The 16,876-nt window shown below is 46.5% G+C and overlaps 2 protein-coding genes across 5 annotated transcripts in view; both read left to right on the top strand.

Annotated features, from left to right (window-relative positions):
- KIAA0753 overlaps positions 1–16,876 on the top strand; it is a 128,959-nt gene that overhangs the window by 63,753 nt on the left and 48,330 nt on the right. The gene's annotated exons all lie outside the window — the stretch shown is intronic.
- PITPNM3 (PITPNM family member 3) overlaps positions 1–16,876 on the top strand; it is a 70,248-nt gene that overhangs the window by 42,661 nt on the left and 10,711 nt on the right. For all 4 annotated transcript variants that reach the window (XM_079954497.1, XM_079954498.1, XM_079954499.1 and 1 more), the window contains 7 exons: positions 1,115–1,191; positions 2,000–2,235; positions 11,065–11,254; positions 12,392–12,511; positions 13,430–13,611; positions 14,517–14,689; positions 15,643–15,813. In XM_079954497.1, coding sequence (XP_079810623.1) covers positions 1,115–1,191; positions 2,000–2,235; positions 11,065–11,254; positions 12,392–12,511; positions 13,430–13,611; positions 14,517–14,689; positions 15,643–15,813 — 1,149 coding nt within the window. The remainder of the gene's footprint in view (positions 1–1,114; positions 1,192–1,999; positions 2,236–11,064; positions 11,255–12,391; positions 12,512–13,429; positions 13,612–14,516; positions 14,690–15,642; positions 15,814–16,876) is intronic.

The following is a 16,876-nucleotide window of genomic DNA, read 5'->3' as shown; positions in this document are numbered from 1 at the left end:
TGCGAATTGAGCCCCCTGGTGGGCCTTTCGCCTCCCTCCCTCTTCCCCTTGTTACCTTACAAGTGGGGAATGTAGAATTGTAGAGTTGGAAGGGACCCCCCAAGGGCCCTCTTGCCTAACACAGCACAGGAAGTTGTGCCCCGGTTCTCTGGGGCAGGGGAGTCTGCTGCCTGCAAGATCCCATTTTGACGCATAAAACTAAAAACAAAATCAGAATCAACAACATATAGAACAATGAGACTTCATAAAGAAATTTCTGCATGTACATAAAACCCACTTCAGATTTAAATTAGGTAAATTATAATACACCCGTTTCGTATTATTGCAGATATTTCGTTATTAATTGTGTCTCTATTTTATTACAGGTAATGGAAATAATAATAATAATAATAATAGACAAGTTTATACAAGCCAGACCATACTATATGCACACACTCTCCCCTGCTTGCCCTCAGTCTTCTCCTATTATTACTATTACTATTACTATTACTAAATTTATTTATATCCTTTCCCGACTGGGACTCAAGGCAGTTTGCAGAAATCAAAACAACACAGATAAAATACAAGAAGCTAAAAAAAACCTATAAAGCGCGATGGTTAGAAAGTAATTAAACTCTAGCTGAAATTAAAGCCAAATAGAAAACAAGTCTATTAAAACACAGAAAGTAAAATCAGCACAGCACTATTAAAAGCCACCTCTTTAAAAAAAAGAAGAAAAAGCAACAGTCAGTTCCCAAAAGTCTGTGAGAATATAGGAGTCTTCAGCTGCTGGAGGAAGGACAACAAGGAGGGAGTCAGTCTGGCTTCTCTAGGGAGGGAATTCCAAAGCCTGGGAGCAGCTACCAAGAAGGCCCTGTCCTGCACCCTCACCAAGCAGGGTTGTGAGGGTGGTGGGACCGAGAAGAAGGGCTTCCCCCAATGATCTCAGAGCCCAGGCTGGTTCATATGGAAGAATACAGCCCTTCAGGTTGCCACCCAGGTGGTCCCTGCAGATCGTGACTATTATATTAGGGCTGGCAGGAGAGAAAATTCAGCAGCCCATTTGGCAGCTGTCCAGGACAACCAGGAGTAAAAGGGTTTGAAAGGTGACCCTGATTTCTCTCTTTTCCTCCAGGGGAGCTCTACAGAGCCTCTTTGAGGAAGCACCGCTATCCTGCGCAAGGCAGCATTGAGATCCACGAGGAGAGTGAGGTGAGCCTTGATCACATCGCATTTCAGGAAATAATCAGTCAGTGTGTGGGAGAGGGGCAGGAGGAGGTGGGGGTGGGCTCTGCAGAGGAAAGTTTTGGACGTCACGGGGTGTGGGCTCTCTTTGATTTCTCCTGGTTTTTATTGTGGCGAGGCTAATAGAATTGTAGGAATGTAGGATTGGAAGGGAACCCCAAAGGTCATTTAGTCCAACCCCCTTCAGTGCAAGGATCACAGCTCAAGATTTCCTTGCAGATGGCCATCCAAACTCTGTTTGAAGGTGTCTTAGGAATTATTGAAAGAGTTGGGTATGTTTAGCCTGGGAAAGAGACGACTGAGAGGAGATACAATAGCCACCTTCAAATATCTAAAGGTTTAAAGGAAGAGGGAAAGAAGGTTTTCTGCTGCTCTAGAGGGGAAGAACCGAACCAGTAGATTCAAATCACAAGAAAGGAGAATCTGGCGAGCGTTGGGAATAACTTTCTGACGGTGTTTGACAGAGGAACGTCAGCAGGTGTCAGGCTGCTTAGTTGGAGGTTTTTAAACAGAGATTGGATGGCCACCTGCCAGGGATTCTTGAGCTGGGATTCCTGCGTTGCAGGGGGTTGGAATAGATGGCCTTTGGAGTTCCCTTCCAGCCCCGCAATTCACTCATTCCTTGTAGAAGCCCCAGCACTGCCACAAGGCTCTTCGGTTTTTCTCACTTCCATTGACTCCAAAGCGAGATCTGCTCAGGCCTTTATCCTCAGATTGGTTTGCTTTTCTAGGTACGTACATAGCTTGGTTCGCTTTTCTCTCTCTCTCTCCCCAGGAAGGGGGTCAGCAGCAGAACTGCAAAACCCACGTCTTGATCCTGGTCCTGCATGGGGGCAACATCCTGGACACGGGCGGCGGGGAGCCCAGCAGCAAGATGGCTGACATCAACACCTTCACATCGGTGTTTGAGAAGGTCACACGGGCCCACTTCCCGGCTGCCCTGGGTCACATCCTGATCAAGCTCGTCCCTTGCCCAGCTGTCTGCTCAGAGGCCTTCTCTCTCATGGCAAAGTGAGTTTCCTGTGGGTTTTTGGCTGTCGTGTTGCATTGTTCAGTCAACTAGTCCTGAGTGAGGAAAGGGAAACCTGTGCTTTGGCCCTTCTCCCTTAGGCTCAGCCTCCCACCTGGGAAATGGGAACAGCCAGGATCTTCTTCGCAGGCTTCTGTTGTATGGACAAATAAATACAGTGGTACCTCGGGTTACAGACGCTTCAGGTTACAGACGCCGCTAACCCAGAAATAGTACCTCGGGTTAAGAACTTTGCTTCAGGATGAGAACAGAAATTGCGGCAAGGCAGCAGCAGGAGGCCCCATTAGCTAAAGTGGTGCTTCAGGTTAAGAACAGTTTCAGGTTAAGAATGGACCTCCAGAACAAATTAAGTTCTTAACCCGAGGTACCACTGTGCTGCAAACAGTTCTGGGTGCCACGCCTTGAAAACGATATTGTAGATCTGGAAAAGGTTCAGAAAGGGGTGAGCAAAATGACTGATGGAGCGACAGTCCTATACGGAAAGGTTGCAGTGTTTGAGACTTTTTAGCTTTAGGTGATCAATAAGAGATATGATAGAGGTGTATAAAATGAACGCATGGCCTGGAGAAAGTGGATAGAGATAAGTTTTTCTCCCTCTTAACACCAGGACTCATGGACATCCAGCTGAAAGTTGGAAGATTCAGGACAGATAAAAGAAAGTCTTTCTGCATGTGGTGTATTGTTAAACTATGGAACTCTCTCCCACCAACTTGGATTGCTTTGAAAGAGAATTTAACAGTATAATGAGGAGGATAAGAAGGCTACTGAAAGCTACTAGCCACAGAGGCTATACTCTGCCTCCACAGTTGTGATAGCTCAGTTGGTAGAGCATGAGACTCTTTCTTGCAGGGTTGTGGGTTTGAGTCCCACATTGGGCAAAAGATTCCTGCATTGCTAGGGGTTGGACTAGATGACCCTTGGGGTCCCTTCCAACACTACAATTCTATGATTCTAGCAACGCTTCTGAATACCAGTTACTGGAAACCACAGGAGAGGGGAGGGTTCTTGTGCTCAGGTCTTGCTTGTTTCCCGTTGGGGTGTCTGGTTGGCCGCTGTGAAAACAGGATGCTGGCTCGATGGCGAGACATGTCTGGATTAGAAGCGCTGGATTCGTAAAGAGAAAACAAATAGGAGCGATTTTAAGCTGGTGGCAATTTTCATAGCAAGTTAAGGCGAGCGATCCTTCAGCTCCACTTAGCAAGCAGCTCAATCTATGGCATTCAACCCTGCTCACTGCCTCTGGCTTTTCAGAGGCTCCTGTGGGGATCTCTCTGTGCACAAATTTATGGAACGGCAAAGCTTCTGTGTGGCATTTCCAGTGAAAAATGAGACCCCGTTAAGCAAAAACGCCTCTGCTTAGGATGAAATATTTGGCTTTTGCTCTGCTGAGTTTGGGCTGATATTTAGTGCTTCTCTCGCTGCGGAGCTAAAACAATCTGCTTAGGATGAAGTCACCAGCTAAGTCTTCACGGAAAACGGGTGTGTGTGGGGGGAGATATACAATGATTTCCAGCTTGCCTCCCTGTTTTCTCCTTCTTCATCCATGTGAGATGTCTTTCTTACCATAACAAATCCTACGTTTTTGTTTTTCAAGAAGCCATTGGGGAAATGTGCATCATTTCTGCATGTTCCCCTCTGCAAAATTTGCATGTCTGCATGTGCTTTATTCTCAAAGAGGCATTTGAATCTCAAATATGTTTTTTTTCCTGGGTACATAGAGTCCCCAAAGTGAATGATTAACTGCATTACAATCCACGTCTTCGTTGGAGAAATGCAAATCCGGTCGATTTTCAGACAGGATGAAATCCTCAAGCAAAGCCAGGAGCGGGGTTTGGGGGTGGGATGCAGGAAAGAGCCACCGGGCTCAGTGATGCATTCTGAAACATTTGTTCTGGGGGCAGGTAGGTCAGCAAGACCTCTGGAAAGACCTCTGCAACTTTCCACCGCAGACAAAGTCCATGTGCCTGGTGGGGGTTTTTTGGCCTGTCTGCCAAGGGAGAAATTTGCAGCTCATTGTGGGGGGTGGGGTGGGGCTGGTTGTCTCAAGTGGCCTCTCCTCCACCCCTAGATTCATAGAACTCTAGAGTTGGAGGAGGGTTCCCAAGGTTCATCTAGTCCAACCCTTTGGAATGCAGGAACCACAGCTAAATCATCCTTGACTGTTGGCCATGCAATGTCTGTTTGGAAACCTCCAAAGGAGGAGAACCCATTCCACTGTCAAGCAGCTCTTGCCACTGGGAAGTTCTTCCTAATGTTTACTCAGAATCTAATTTCTTGCCATTTGATATGCATTGTTTCAGGTCCTACCCGCTGGTGCAGCAGAAAACAATCTTGCTCCATCTTGTCACCTGCCAATGGGCGGCTGACGTGAGCCTCGTGCTCCTGTTGTTTGGGTTCCATTTCTAACGCATTGCTGGGAGGAGCTGGACTAGGTTACCCTCCCAACTTTACAATTCTGTGATTCTAGTATTCTTTCATAGAGTCACAGATGTCTAGAGTTGCAAGGGACCACAAGGGTCATCTAGTGGAACCCCCTGCAGTGCACCATCTTTTGCCCAAATGTTAGGCTTGTACCCATGACCCTATGATTAGGACTCTCCTGCTCTACTGACTTGAGACATTAAAAGCAGGAGCATTCAAGAAATTCAGACCACAGAGTTAACGTACAGCTCTGCACAAGCTATGATTAAAACCTTTCAAAGAATAATCTTCAGCAATCCTTCTGCGGACGGTGAAATAAATCCAGAGCCCGAGCTGCTCCTTCCTCTGCCCTCAAAACATCATCACATCACCATAATTGGCAGTTACGGAACGGGTGCCCGTGTCAAGACATCTCTCCTGCCCTAATTGGCATTTTCTGCTGCTGCTGCGCCTTCAGCAACATTAATTGAGTTAAACTGCTTTGTAAATAATTAGAGATCACCTTGTCCTGTTTGCGTTCCTCTTTGTGCCAGCCAATCCAGGGTATCTCCCAGATCAGTTTGGCCAGAGGCAACCATGTCAGGTCTCCAAAGAAGGGAAAGCAGGTTTCCTCCAGAGAGGAGGCCAGTCTTCAGGACAGGGAAAGGAAAGCCCTTCCTCACTCAGTGCAGAGTTAAACTTTGGAAATCACTCCCAAGGGAGACAGTCACCACCACCAAATCATGCAGGAGTAGAGGGCGATCAAGGGCCATGCTCTCAGGCTGTCATATGTCTGGATTTCCCCAGACATTACTGGGATTTCAAAGACGGAATTGACGTCCGGGGGGAATTTCTGAAAGGCAGTGCTTTGTCCTGGATCTTAGGCAAGTCGATCAAAAAATTGTGTTTGTTTATTTGTTTGTTTTTTAAAAAAGATCAAAAATTTTGTGGGTTTGCTAAAAACAACCTCAACAAGTTTTGGGGTGTCCTGGTTTTTACTTTTTGAAATATGGCAACTCTGCTTTGCTCTGCCTCCACAGTCAGAGGCAGCGATGCTTCTGAATACCAGTGGCTGGAAAGTATAGGAGGGGGCAGTGCTTTTGTGCTTGAATTCGACTTGCTGGTTTCTCACTGGGGTTGCTGGTCAGCCGCTGTGAGGACAAGATGCTGGACTAGATTGGCCATTGGTCTGATCCTGCAGGCGGCTCTTATGTTCTTACGTTAAGAGAATACCGAAGGAGGCTGGCCAGTCTTTCCATTGGGATGGAGCCAAAGCGACTCTTTCTGCCCTGGGGGATCCAACCTCTGGCCAGTTGTAAGACAGTGTCAGCACCTTGATCTTCCATGGAAGAGACCTGCAAATGGCAGGAAACCCCATCCTGAATAGGGGTTGGACTGGATGTCCTTTAGGAGTCCAACTTTACAGTTCAGTGATTCTGTAAACATGACCGAGGATCAGAGCCCATTTTCACGCCCACTGCTCTGTGGCAATGATTGTGGCAAAAAAAGCATTAAGTTTGCCAGTACTGCTGTTGCCTCCAGACCGTGGTGGCATTTCAAGTGGTGAGATGCCTGTTGAATGCAGGTTTGGGGAGCCCCAGCTGTTAATCCTGCACCGCAGGAGGTTGGACTAGATGACCCCGGGGTTCCCTTCCAACTCCACAATTCTATGATTCTAATAACTCTTGTAAGCTCCTGGTGACCAGTTCCTAGAGGACACTTTGCAGATAAGACTTCTCGCGTTCCTGCCAAGACGGACTCGACACCTTTGGCTGAGTTGGAGATGGATGCAGCTTGGACACAGTTGCTAGGGGCTCCGTTGTTATGGACACCTTTTCAGCTTGTGCAACCTGGACCAACTCCCTGGTGGGAGGAGGCTTCCTGCCTGGACACTGGACCCTTCCCCATCAAGTCTGCATCAAAAGGCAAATCCTACCTACAGCAAATCTACCTTTCCTCAGGAACACCAGCTGCCTTGGAAGCAGCGTTCTTGCAAGGCCGTTTAGAAATCTTGCATAGCAAAAGCTGCTTCCTTGGGGACAGGTGCTGAGCACACGTGTGTGAGCAAGGGGTGAGGGGCATCCCTTGCACTCTGCAAAGGGCATCTGCTGTGGTTCCCCTGCCCAGGTGAGAGTGGCTTGCCTTGCTTACTTGAGCCACTTGGACCTCCCTTGCTGTTCTGCTCTTGCACATTCTCTCTTTCATGGGGCAGTGGCTTCTCGGTGGTGGGCTGCATGCAGAAGGTCCCAGGTTCAATCCCCAGCAGCACCTCTAGGGAAAAGATCCTGTTTGAACTTCTGGAGACAGTACTGAGCCAGATGGATCAATGGCCTGACTCTGTATCAGGCAGTTTCCTCTGATTCTGTGCTCTGATGGTAACCATTCCACAGCCATTGCTTCAGCCCACTCCATTTTCTCATCTGAGCCGTGTCTTTCTCAGATATTCTAACTTTCCCCCGAGACCTTTTCATACCTGTTGTGTCTCAAAGGCCCTTTCAAAGTGGCCACATTAGACAGACGGATCCAGACGGAGCAGTTGGGCTGTTTTGGAGGCAGCACATCCCAGGCACTGGAGTCTTTTGGATAGATTTGGAGGATGGGAGCAGAGTGCACTGCTGACTTACGAGCTTGCATATCTCATCATAACAGAGATCCCAGTCCTGGGGTTCTGCAGAAGGAGCAGGTGGTAATAGGGAACCAATAGCCAAGGCTGGGCAATGCCGCCCCCTTGTGGCAACAGGCATGATGATTCTTTAGGTTCGATTTACGGATTCTTTAGCTGTGATTCCTGAATCGCAGGTGGTTAGACTAGATGGAGCCTTGGGGTAATTTCCAGCTCTTTGACTCATTGGAGGTTTTTAATCAGAGGTTGGAAAGCCAGCTTTGAGGGATTCTTGAGCTGTGATTCCTGTATTGCTGGGCGTTAGACTGGATGACCTTTGGAGTGCCCCTCCCTACTCTGCAATTCTATGATCCTATCTGCAAATATTTAGGATCTGGCCAGTACAAAACCAATATGGATGACAACTTCAGAGAAGAAGGAAGATATCTCTGAACGTGCCCACGTAACACAGCTCTGCAAAAACACTTCCAGCATTACATCTCCAGCATTGACCTGTATTATACAGCCCCTTTCTGTAAGAACATGCATTAGTTCTAAACAAAACTAATTGTTAAAAAAATAAAAATAAAACTTCTTTGGCTTTGGGAGGTGTTGAAGCACAAGGTGAGTCTCAGCCATATAGACAAACTGATTAGGTATTGAACGTACATGGGAGAATGACCTGCACATGCAAACCGAGGATTCTAAATCGTATGCACTTTGGTCATCTAAACCAGTGTTTCCCAACCTTGGGTCTCCAGCTGCTGTTGGACTACAATTCCCATCATCCCTGACCATTGGTCTTGCTAGCAAGGGATGATGGGAGTTGTAGTCCAAAAACAGCTGGAGACCCAAGGTTGGGAAACACTGATCTAAATCATATAGGCCAGTCCCAGCTTCTGAGTTCCAGGAAAATCCTACACAGAGGGAACTGTACACCAGTGCAAACTGCCCATATGATGCCAAAATATTCTCAGGACTCTTGGAGGGGCTGTGGAAGAAGAGACAGTATTTTTTACTTGCGGTGGGACTGCCCACAAGTATTCAACTTCTGGACAATGGTTTGCAGGAAAAGACTCAAGCATCTCATTCCATCTTTGTTTATTAAATCTGTGGGATGATCAGCTGGAAGGTTTTAGCTCTCAGGAACACTTGACGTAGATGCTGTCAGCTGTCAGAACCTCTGTTGCCCCCAAATGGAAACCTTGCAGGATTTCCAAGTTTCGCATTGTTATTAAAATATGTGGAGTTTAGCATTAGCTGAAAAAAACAACTCATAAATTATGGGTTGACAAAGACTCAGAGTACCCTGAAAAATTATGTGCTGTTTGGTGGGATTTTGTTTTAAATGCAACAAATACAGACACACAGGACTCCTTCTGCACAGCATAACGTGTAATTTGGCCTTCCTTTTTTAAAAAAAATGTTTTTATTGATTTTCCAATATCGTTCCAATAGCAGCCTCATTATAACAATACCAATTTTATCCAATTAATACAATTATTAATGCCAATTATTCCAATGTCAAAATATGCAATTTAATCAAACTGCCCTCCCTGTGTGCTAGACTCAATGACTTCATTCTTCTACATTTTTTTGGCGTTCCAAATCCTTAATAATTTCCATTCCGTTCAGATATAATAATCCCTTATACAATCTTGTGATTTCATTCGTGTTGGTAAATTAGGTAATTTATAAAGTTTCAAGTGAGGAACTCTAACTGTAATCCTTATTATGTGTCAGTTCCACACACCCCATGATGTTTTCCCATCCATATATGGTGTCATATCCTTCATTCCTACAACTGTTGATGGTTCCTGTCATGCCTCAAGAAGAAGCAATTATCTCAGAGTTTCCAAAAGTCACTGCATCACTTTGTCCTGTGATTTGGCTTCCAGCAAACTGTTGAATGGTTTCTTTAAATGTAAAAGTTCATCATTGTTCCACCCGATGTGTATGTCTTTAAGGGGCCAGAGCAAGGGCCAAAGCAAAATAATGAGACCCAGCTTTACAGCTGTGAAACATAGCAGGTGCTGCTGAGTTGTATTGATTAAGCTGTGTCAGCAATTGGGTGTAGTATATAAGGAGCATCACCTAGCTCTCCCATTACCCTGGGGGATGGGTTGGTGGTTGGGTCTGGTTTGTCGATGTATTTAGTGTAAATGGAGTTTTTGTTTTTCTTATTAAAACCTTGTTTAAGTTATTTTTGAGTCCCTTTTTAATGCATGGTCTCCCCAGCAAGCTCTCTGCAGCGCTACCATACTGCAAATAGCCAACACAAACAAGGCGCCTTTGCCATTTTTCCAGCCTAGGAAGAACGGCCTGAATCCAGACTGCAAATAGTTAATCCAAAAGCTTCTATTCCCACAGCTGGTGGACTCCTTTCTTCCCTGCCAGTGATTTATGGCCAATTGTCCTTATCTCATACTTTCCTTCATGGATAACGAAGGTTAGGGTGGACTTTGCTCCATATTTTCAAAGTGTAATGTTTCCTCCTGCCTCTCAATTCCTTTCTCTCTCACACACAGTTCCATTTTTGTTAAAGTCCATATTTATATTCCAATTTCTTCTTTCCTCGCTTGTACAGATTTTTGTAAATAAAACTTGCATTCCCGGGAGGGTTGCCATATCATAAATGTAGAGAAAAACTTTGATATAAGTAAACCATGGGCTCCCCTCCCCTCATCGTCTCTTTCACCGAATTAAATCCCCTCTCAATCCAAACCTTTTAAATCCTTGTAGCTGGGTTCATTTTCGCAGTTTTTTATCATCTCCAGTGCACGCCTGCAGTTTACTCCCATTAAAAAACCCCAATTAGCAGGATAACCTGTGCTTCCAGGAACGGGATCGAGGGTGGGTGGGGGTGCAGCAGCTGGAGTGCTCCATGCACCCAGTGCCTTTGCCTGCCCTCACATTCCATGGGGAAGCAAGTGCCAGACCACCAGGCAAGCTGCGGGTGAGAGCCAGGTTCCTCTTCCAACCGAAGAGGAATGCAGAAAATGCAATTCCCCCATCATTTTCTGATTATCTCCATTGGTGTCTCTCCGTGGTGTTGGGAGAGGCAATTTATCCCCTGGTGCCCAGGAAACCGGAAACCGGAAACCTGCAATTTGACCCTCCTGTTGGCAATAAGTACTTCCCCAACCTAATATTAAGTCTCTTCTGGATATACTGTGATGCTTTTTTGTACTTCTGTTATTTTTATTGCATTAATTTGTTTTGCTTCAATAAGTCTTTTTGGTTGTTTTAAAGAGAAACTGAAAATAAGTACCATACTTTTCTCTCTATAACACACAGATTTTTTCTCCTAAAAAGTAAGGGGAAATGTCTGTGCGTGTTATTGAGCGAATGTGTGGTCCCTGGAGCCGACCCTATTGAGCACAAGGGCAAAAATCAGGCAAAAATCCAATCCATGGCTACAGCCTGCACCAAAAAAATCACGCACCCACTGTTGCCTGGGGCTGCAATGGTGCAAAAACGTGGTTACAAAGCATGGATCCACATGGATCCTCAGGATTTTTGCATTGGGCTACCCCAAACTCACCATCAGATCACATGTCTGTGGCCACAGCATGAGGCACAAAAATGATACATCTACTGTTTCATTCAGAATCCCCCCCCCCTTGTTTTCCTCCTCTAAAAATGATGTGCGTGTTATGGTCAGGTGCGTGTTATAGAGCGAAAAATACCGTAATACAGATGAGGATCCTGCTGTAGATGGCCCTTGTGGTTTTGCACCTGCTTTTTAGCCCTGGCTAATTCCCTGTGCTGTCTCTTTTCTTACCCCCTTGTCCTCCCCCCCCCCCAGCCTGAATCCCTACAGCTATGATGAGACCTCCCTCAGCAGCAGCGAAGACCACATCCCTCTGGCTGCCTTGCCACTGCTGGCCATCTCCTCCCCACAGTACCAGGATGCGGTTGCCATGGTGATCAGCCGAGCCAACCAGGTTTACAATGAATTTCTCAAGTCTCCTGACGGGAGTGGATTTAATGGGCAGGTACGATCATGCCTCTCTTGGATGAAGAACACGATGGCCAGGGTTTAAGGGGATCAGCCCACCCACAGACAGCAGCTTTGATAAGGTTCTTCCCTCTAACCACTGGGCATTTCTCTCTTCCTTTCTCTCGTTCATACTTTGAACTCGTGTGTCCCTTTCTTTAAATGGAATCAAGGCAACTGAAAATGATGTAAAAATCTGCCTTATACACAGTGGAGAATAAATGTTAACTTACAAAGTTTTGGCCTTGTAAGTCATTCTTCTCACACTGCAGTTAAAACTCCTTCCCGTGGGAAGCAGTGATAGCCACCAATCTGGATGGCTTTAAAATAAGCCTCTTTTAAATTCACGGAGGAGGAGAGTGCTCTGCAGGGCTACTAGCCAGGATGGCAACACTCTGCCTCCGCAGTTGGAGGCAGCGATGCTTCTGAATGCTGGTTGCTGAAAGCCACAGGAGGAGAGAGGGCTGTTGTGCTTGGGTCCTGCATGTGGGTTTCACATTGAAGTGTCTGGTTGGCCATTGTGAGAATAGGATGCTGGACTAGATGTACCATTGGCTTGATCAAGCAGGGATCTGCTTACATTCTTATGTTTTAGAATAGAATAGAATTTATTATTTATACCCCGCCCATCTGGCTGGGTTTCCCCAGCCACTCTGGGTGGCTTCCAACAAAGTATTAAAATACAATAGTCTGTTAAACATTAAAAGCTTCCCTAAAGAGGGCTGCCTTCAGATGTCTTCTAAAAATCTGGTAGTTGCTCTTCTCTTTGACATCTGGTGGGAGGGAGTTCCACAGGGTGGGTGCCACCACTGAGAAGGCCCTCTGCATGGTTCCCTGTAACTTGGCTTCTCGCAGTGAGGGAACCACCAGAAGGCCCTCGACGCTGGACCTCAGTGTCTGGGCAGAACAATGGGGGTGAAGATGCTCCTTCAGGTTTTCACATCACCTGAATCCTCCAGTCTCTGTGTGTTGTGGTGGAGGCTCTCTTGACTTTTGTTATGGGTTTGGGGATTGTTTGACTCTTTGGGTGTGTGTGGGTATGTGTTTGGGAGTGGTGGGTCTAGATGAGGCCTCTGGGGCTTTGCTGCAAGGTGACGCCCTACCAACTTGGACGCCCTTCTCTTCTCCTTCCCAGGTGTGCCTCATTGGGGACTGCGTGGGAGGAATTATGGGGTTCGATGCCATCTGCTACAGCACCGGCTTGGCAGATGAAAGCCAGTCCAGCAGCAGGAGAGGCAGTGCCAGCAGTGCCCAGGTACAGTCCCTTCCTCTTGGGAGTGGGGTGGAGGGCGGGACTCAGGACTGGCAGGCTTCCTGAGAGATCCCTGGCACCCGTCTGCTTGGGAACTCCAGTGCTCCTCCTATCCACCGAAAAAGCACATTGAGGAAGTTTTGGAGGCGAAACAATGGTTGCAGCTGCACCTGTTGAATTTCTGTCTGTCAGACTACTATTAAGGGTAAAGGAATAGGATACTAAGAAAAATCGCAAGCCTTCTTGCAAGAGGCCCAGAGACCCAATATAAGGTGGTGTGGTGTAGCGGCTCGCCTGTGGGGCTAGGATCTGGGAGAGACCAGCGTTTCAATCCAGACTCAGCCATGAAGCTCACTGGGTGTGACCTCAGGCCAGTCAGCCACTCTCGACCAAAGCCTAGCCTGCAGGGTTGTTGTGAGGATAAAATGGGGGGGGGGGGGACCATGTGCACCACCTTGAACTTCCTTGGAAGAAAATGTGGGATGTAAATGTAATAAAATAAATAAATCAGTTACTGGGAGCCACAGGAGGGGAGGATGTTGCTCTTTTGCTAAGGTCTTGCATGTGGGCTCACCATTGGGGTATCTGGCTGGCCCCTGTGAGACCAGAACACTGGACTAGATGGGCCATTGGCCTGATCCAGCAGATTCTTCTCATGTTCTCATCCCTGCTTTATCCCACTCTTTCCCTGCCACTATAAACCTGTCCAAGTTTTGGGAGTAGATTTTGATGGCTGTACATTGGTGATTTTTGCACCATGAATGCCCCCTAGTGGATGAAGGCCTCTACATAACAAGATTCCAGCTCCTCTTGTGTCCCATCATGTTCTCTCTTCCCTTTTGAGCGCGCGCACACACACCCCACCCGGGTTGTCCCAACGGCAATTCAATATTCCCTTTGCTGGCTTCTCTGCCCCTTCAGGATAATCCCCTCTCAGGCGAAGACTCCAACCTGGGGGAGCTGAAGCGTCTCAGCAAGAGCAACATTGACATCTCTGGGATGATGGAGGACGAGGAGCCCCGGCAACCGTTGCCGCGGAAACAGAGCGACTGCTCCAGCTACGAATGTGACGCTATCACGCAGCATCACGCCTTCCTCTCCAGGTAAGGGAGAGGAGGAGAGGCAGCCTCAGGTGGCTCCATCCAGGAGCCTGGAGACCAAAGTTCTATGAGCACCTGGGAGCAGTTCCTATTCATGTTGTTATTTAGTTAATTATTTGTAAGTTTTTAATGTTTCTTTATTCAAGGAAGGACACAATCTTCAACAAGATAAAAGACTAAAGAAGGAAATAAAGAGGACCATGCAACTGAACGAAGATTAAAATTAAACATGCACACAAAACAAACTTGGGCCTTTTTGTTCACAAACCTCGTGGTGCATCAATAAAACTGCTAGGACATTTGTAAAGCTAAGAGGATCTGGTATCATTTCAAAATGTATGAGGGCTGACCCCCTACTTTTCAGGGGCTTGGGCTAGATGGCTGTTGGGGTCCATACCAACTCTGCAATTCTATGATTCTGTTAGTGGGAGTATAGAATTGTAGAATGGGACACCCAGGGTTGTCTAATCTGACCTCCTGGAATCCAGGAATTGCAGCAGACGAATCCTTGATAGGTGGCTATCCAACCTCTGCTTAAAAGCCTCTGATAGAGGAGAGTCCACTACCTTCTGAGGGAGTCCATCCACTGGCTGAACAGCTCTTACTGCCAGAATGTTCTTCCTAAAATTGGAATTGACTTTCTTCTCATTCAAATCCATTGGTTTGGGTCGTCGTTGTCCCCACCCCAGAGCAACAGGAAACAAGCTTGCTTGATATTACATGTGACGGCCCTTCAGATATTTGAAGATGGCTATCATGTCACCTCTCCATCTCCTCATCTCTAGGGTAAACATACCCAGCTCCCTCAGCTGTTCCTCATAAGGCTTGGTTTCCAGACCCTTGATCATCTCGGGTCTGGACAACGTTCATCTTCCATGTTCCTCTCCCTCTCCTTCTCTCCTCTCCAGCATCCACTCCACAATGATGAGTGAGGATGCTGATTTCCCTCCTGAGACCTCTGCCAACCTGCTGGACGTCAACCTGGGACGCTTTGACTTTGAAGTCTCCGATTTCTTCCTCTTTGGCTCCCCCCTTGGTTTGGTGCTTGCCATGAGGAGAACAGTCCTGCCTGGCCTGGAAGGTGAGCCCAGTTTCTTGGGAATTACCTGGAGGGGTGCTAAGAAGCAAGGGGGCAGTAGGGGGGCTCTGGAGGTGGCTACCTTCAAGTGTGTCGATCACTTCTTTATGACTGATCAGCCTTAGAGCCTTGAACAAAACACTTTCCACACTTCTTCAAAAATTTTTTACTGCTGTTAGCGCTTTCAATGCTACTCCCATTGGTCACATTTGTTTGTATTTACAGTGCCGAGTTGTCACAAGATAGCCAATTTTTGGTAACAGCTATTGATGCTTATAAATTAGTTACTGTACATCTGTGGTAGGTGAAGGTTTGCGCATAGAAACATAGAATTGTAGAGTTGGAAGGGACCATGAGGGTCATCTAGTTCAACTCCCTGCAATGCAGGAATCTCTTGCCCAACATGCAGCTTGAACCCACAACTCTGAGATTAAGAGTCCCGTGCTCTACTGACTGAGCTCTCCAGCTTTTTGGTAAGTAGTCACAGATAAATAATCTAAATAGACAAACACTCTAAAGGCTCTAAATTTCATTCACCCTCACATTTCCATTAGTAAGATATGTGAAAAATATTTTTCATGAAATATTCTTTCTGTATAGCATATTTTTTTCTTTTAGCTGCAATGTTAGAGCATATATTTATTTTCTGAATGAAAGAATGTGCAATTAATTGTTACTGTGTTGAAGGATGCAGATGCAGAGAGGATTATTATTATTCTGGAAAAAGCAAATCCTGCTGTTTATGGGATGCACCCGCTCATTCAAGAATCCACTGGGCTGTCCCATTTCTCCATTTGACAGCTCAAAGCTGACCCCCATCCTGGCCCCCCCCCACCTCCGCTGAAGCCTCTCTGGAAATGTAGGGCAGCTGTTTCTGTCCTGCTTCAAGACATTTTGTGGGCAATTTCTGATGATTCTGGGGCTCCTTCCTCCCCTCCCCCTCTCCCCCTTTCCAGCCTCCCAGGTGCATCCCGCCTGCAGCCAGGTCTACAGCCTTTTCCACTCTGCGGACCCCTCCGCTTCCAGACTGGAGCCCTTACTGGAGAACAAGTTCCACCTCCTGCCTCCATTTACGGTCCCGAGATACCAGCGTTACCCACTGGGAGATGGGAAGTCCCACCTCTTAGGTACTTCTCATATTTCTCTGGTTTTCCAATTTTATTGGTTTCTCACTTCAAAAAGTGCAAATATAACAACAAATGAAAGAGGACAAAGAATAAAAAAAAAAATGTATAGCATCAAAGCCCAGAAGAGCAGAAGTATAAAGATAGAGCACATCTCCAAAGGGATAATAAAGTATTAACCTCATACAAAGATTCCCTTTAGAAACATTAAAAATAAAAACGATTCTCTACCTGTGAGTCCCATCATTATTGAGAATAAAGATTCTATGTAGACTTAAATGAGACATTTGCATACCCTGGTGGCACTCAGTAGCCATGTGCCGCAATATTCGTGTAAGAAATAAAATCATGCCTTTCATACTACAAGGTGACTATAGATAGATAGATAGATAGATAGATAGATAGATAGATAGATAGATAGAGTGGTACCTTGGTTCTCGAATGGCTTAGTTGCTGAACAAATTGGCTCCCGAACACCGCAAACCTGGAAGTAAGTGTTCCGGTTTGCAAACGTTTTTCGGAAGCTGAACATCCGATGCGGCTGCCGCTTGAGTGCAAGAAGCTTCTGCAGCCAGTTGGAAGCCATGCCTTGGTTTTCAAATGGTTTCAGGAGTTGAACAGACTCCTGGAATGGATTAAGTTCGAGAACTAAGGTATCACTGTAGATTAGATAGATAGATAGATAGATAGATAGATAGCAAAAGGCTGCAATATCAGAGTTGAGAACTTTGCCCCAGGATGAGAACGGAAATTGTGTGCTGGCGGCACAGCGGCAGCAAGAGGCCCCATTAGCAAAAGCACGCCTCTAGTTAAGAACAGCTTCAGGTTAAGAACGGACCTCTGGAACGAATTCAGTTCGTAACTAGAGGTACCACTGTAGTGGCAAAATAGTAGCCTAAAAGACTCCCTCTTTCCCCAGATACTCAGCCAAAGGAAGGCATCTCATTAACACATGTACACATGGTTTTCTGGGGGGACGGGGCACAAAGATGGACTGGAATAACACCTCCTGCCACCTGATATCTCTCTCTCTCTCTCTCTCTCTCTCTCTCTCTCTCCCCCCCCC

Source organism: Podarcis cretensis (genome assembly GCF_951804945.1).
Source record: "Podarcis cretensis genome assembly, chromosome: 15".
NCBI lineage: Eukaryota > Metazoa > Chordata > Lepidosauria > Squamata > Lacertidae > Podarcis > Podarcis cretensis.
This window is presented reverse-complemented; position numbering and strand designations above follow the sequence as displayed.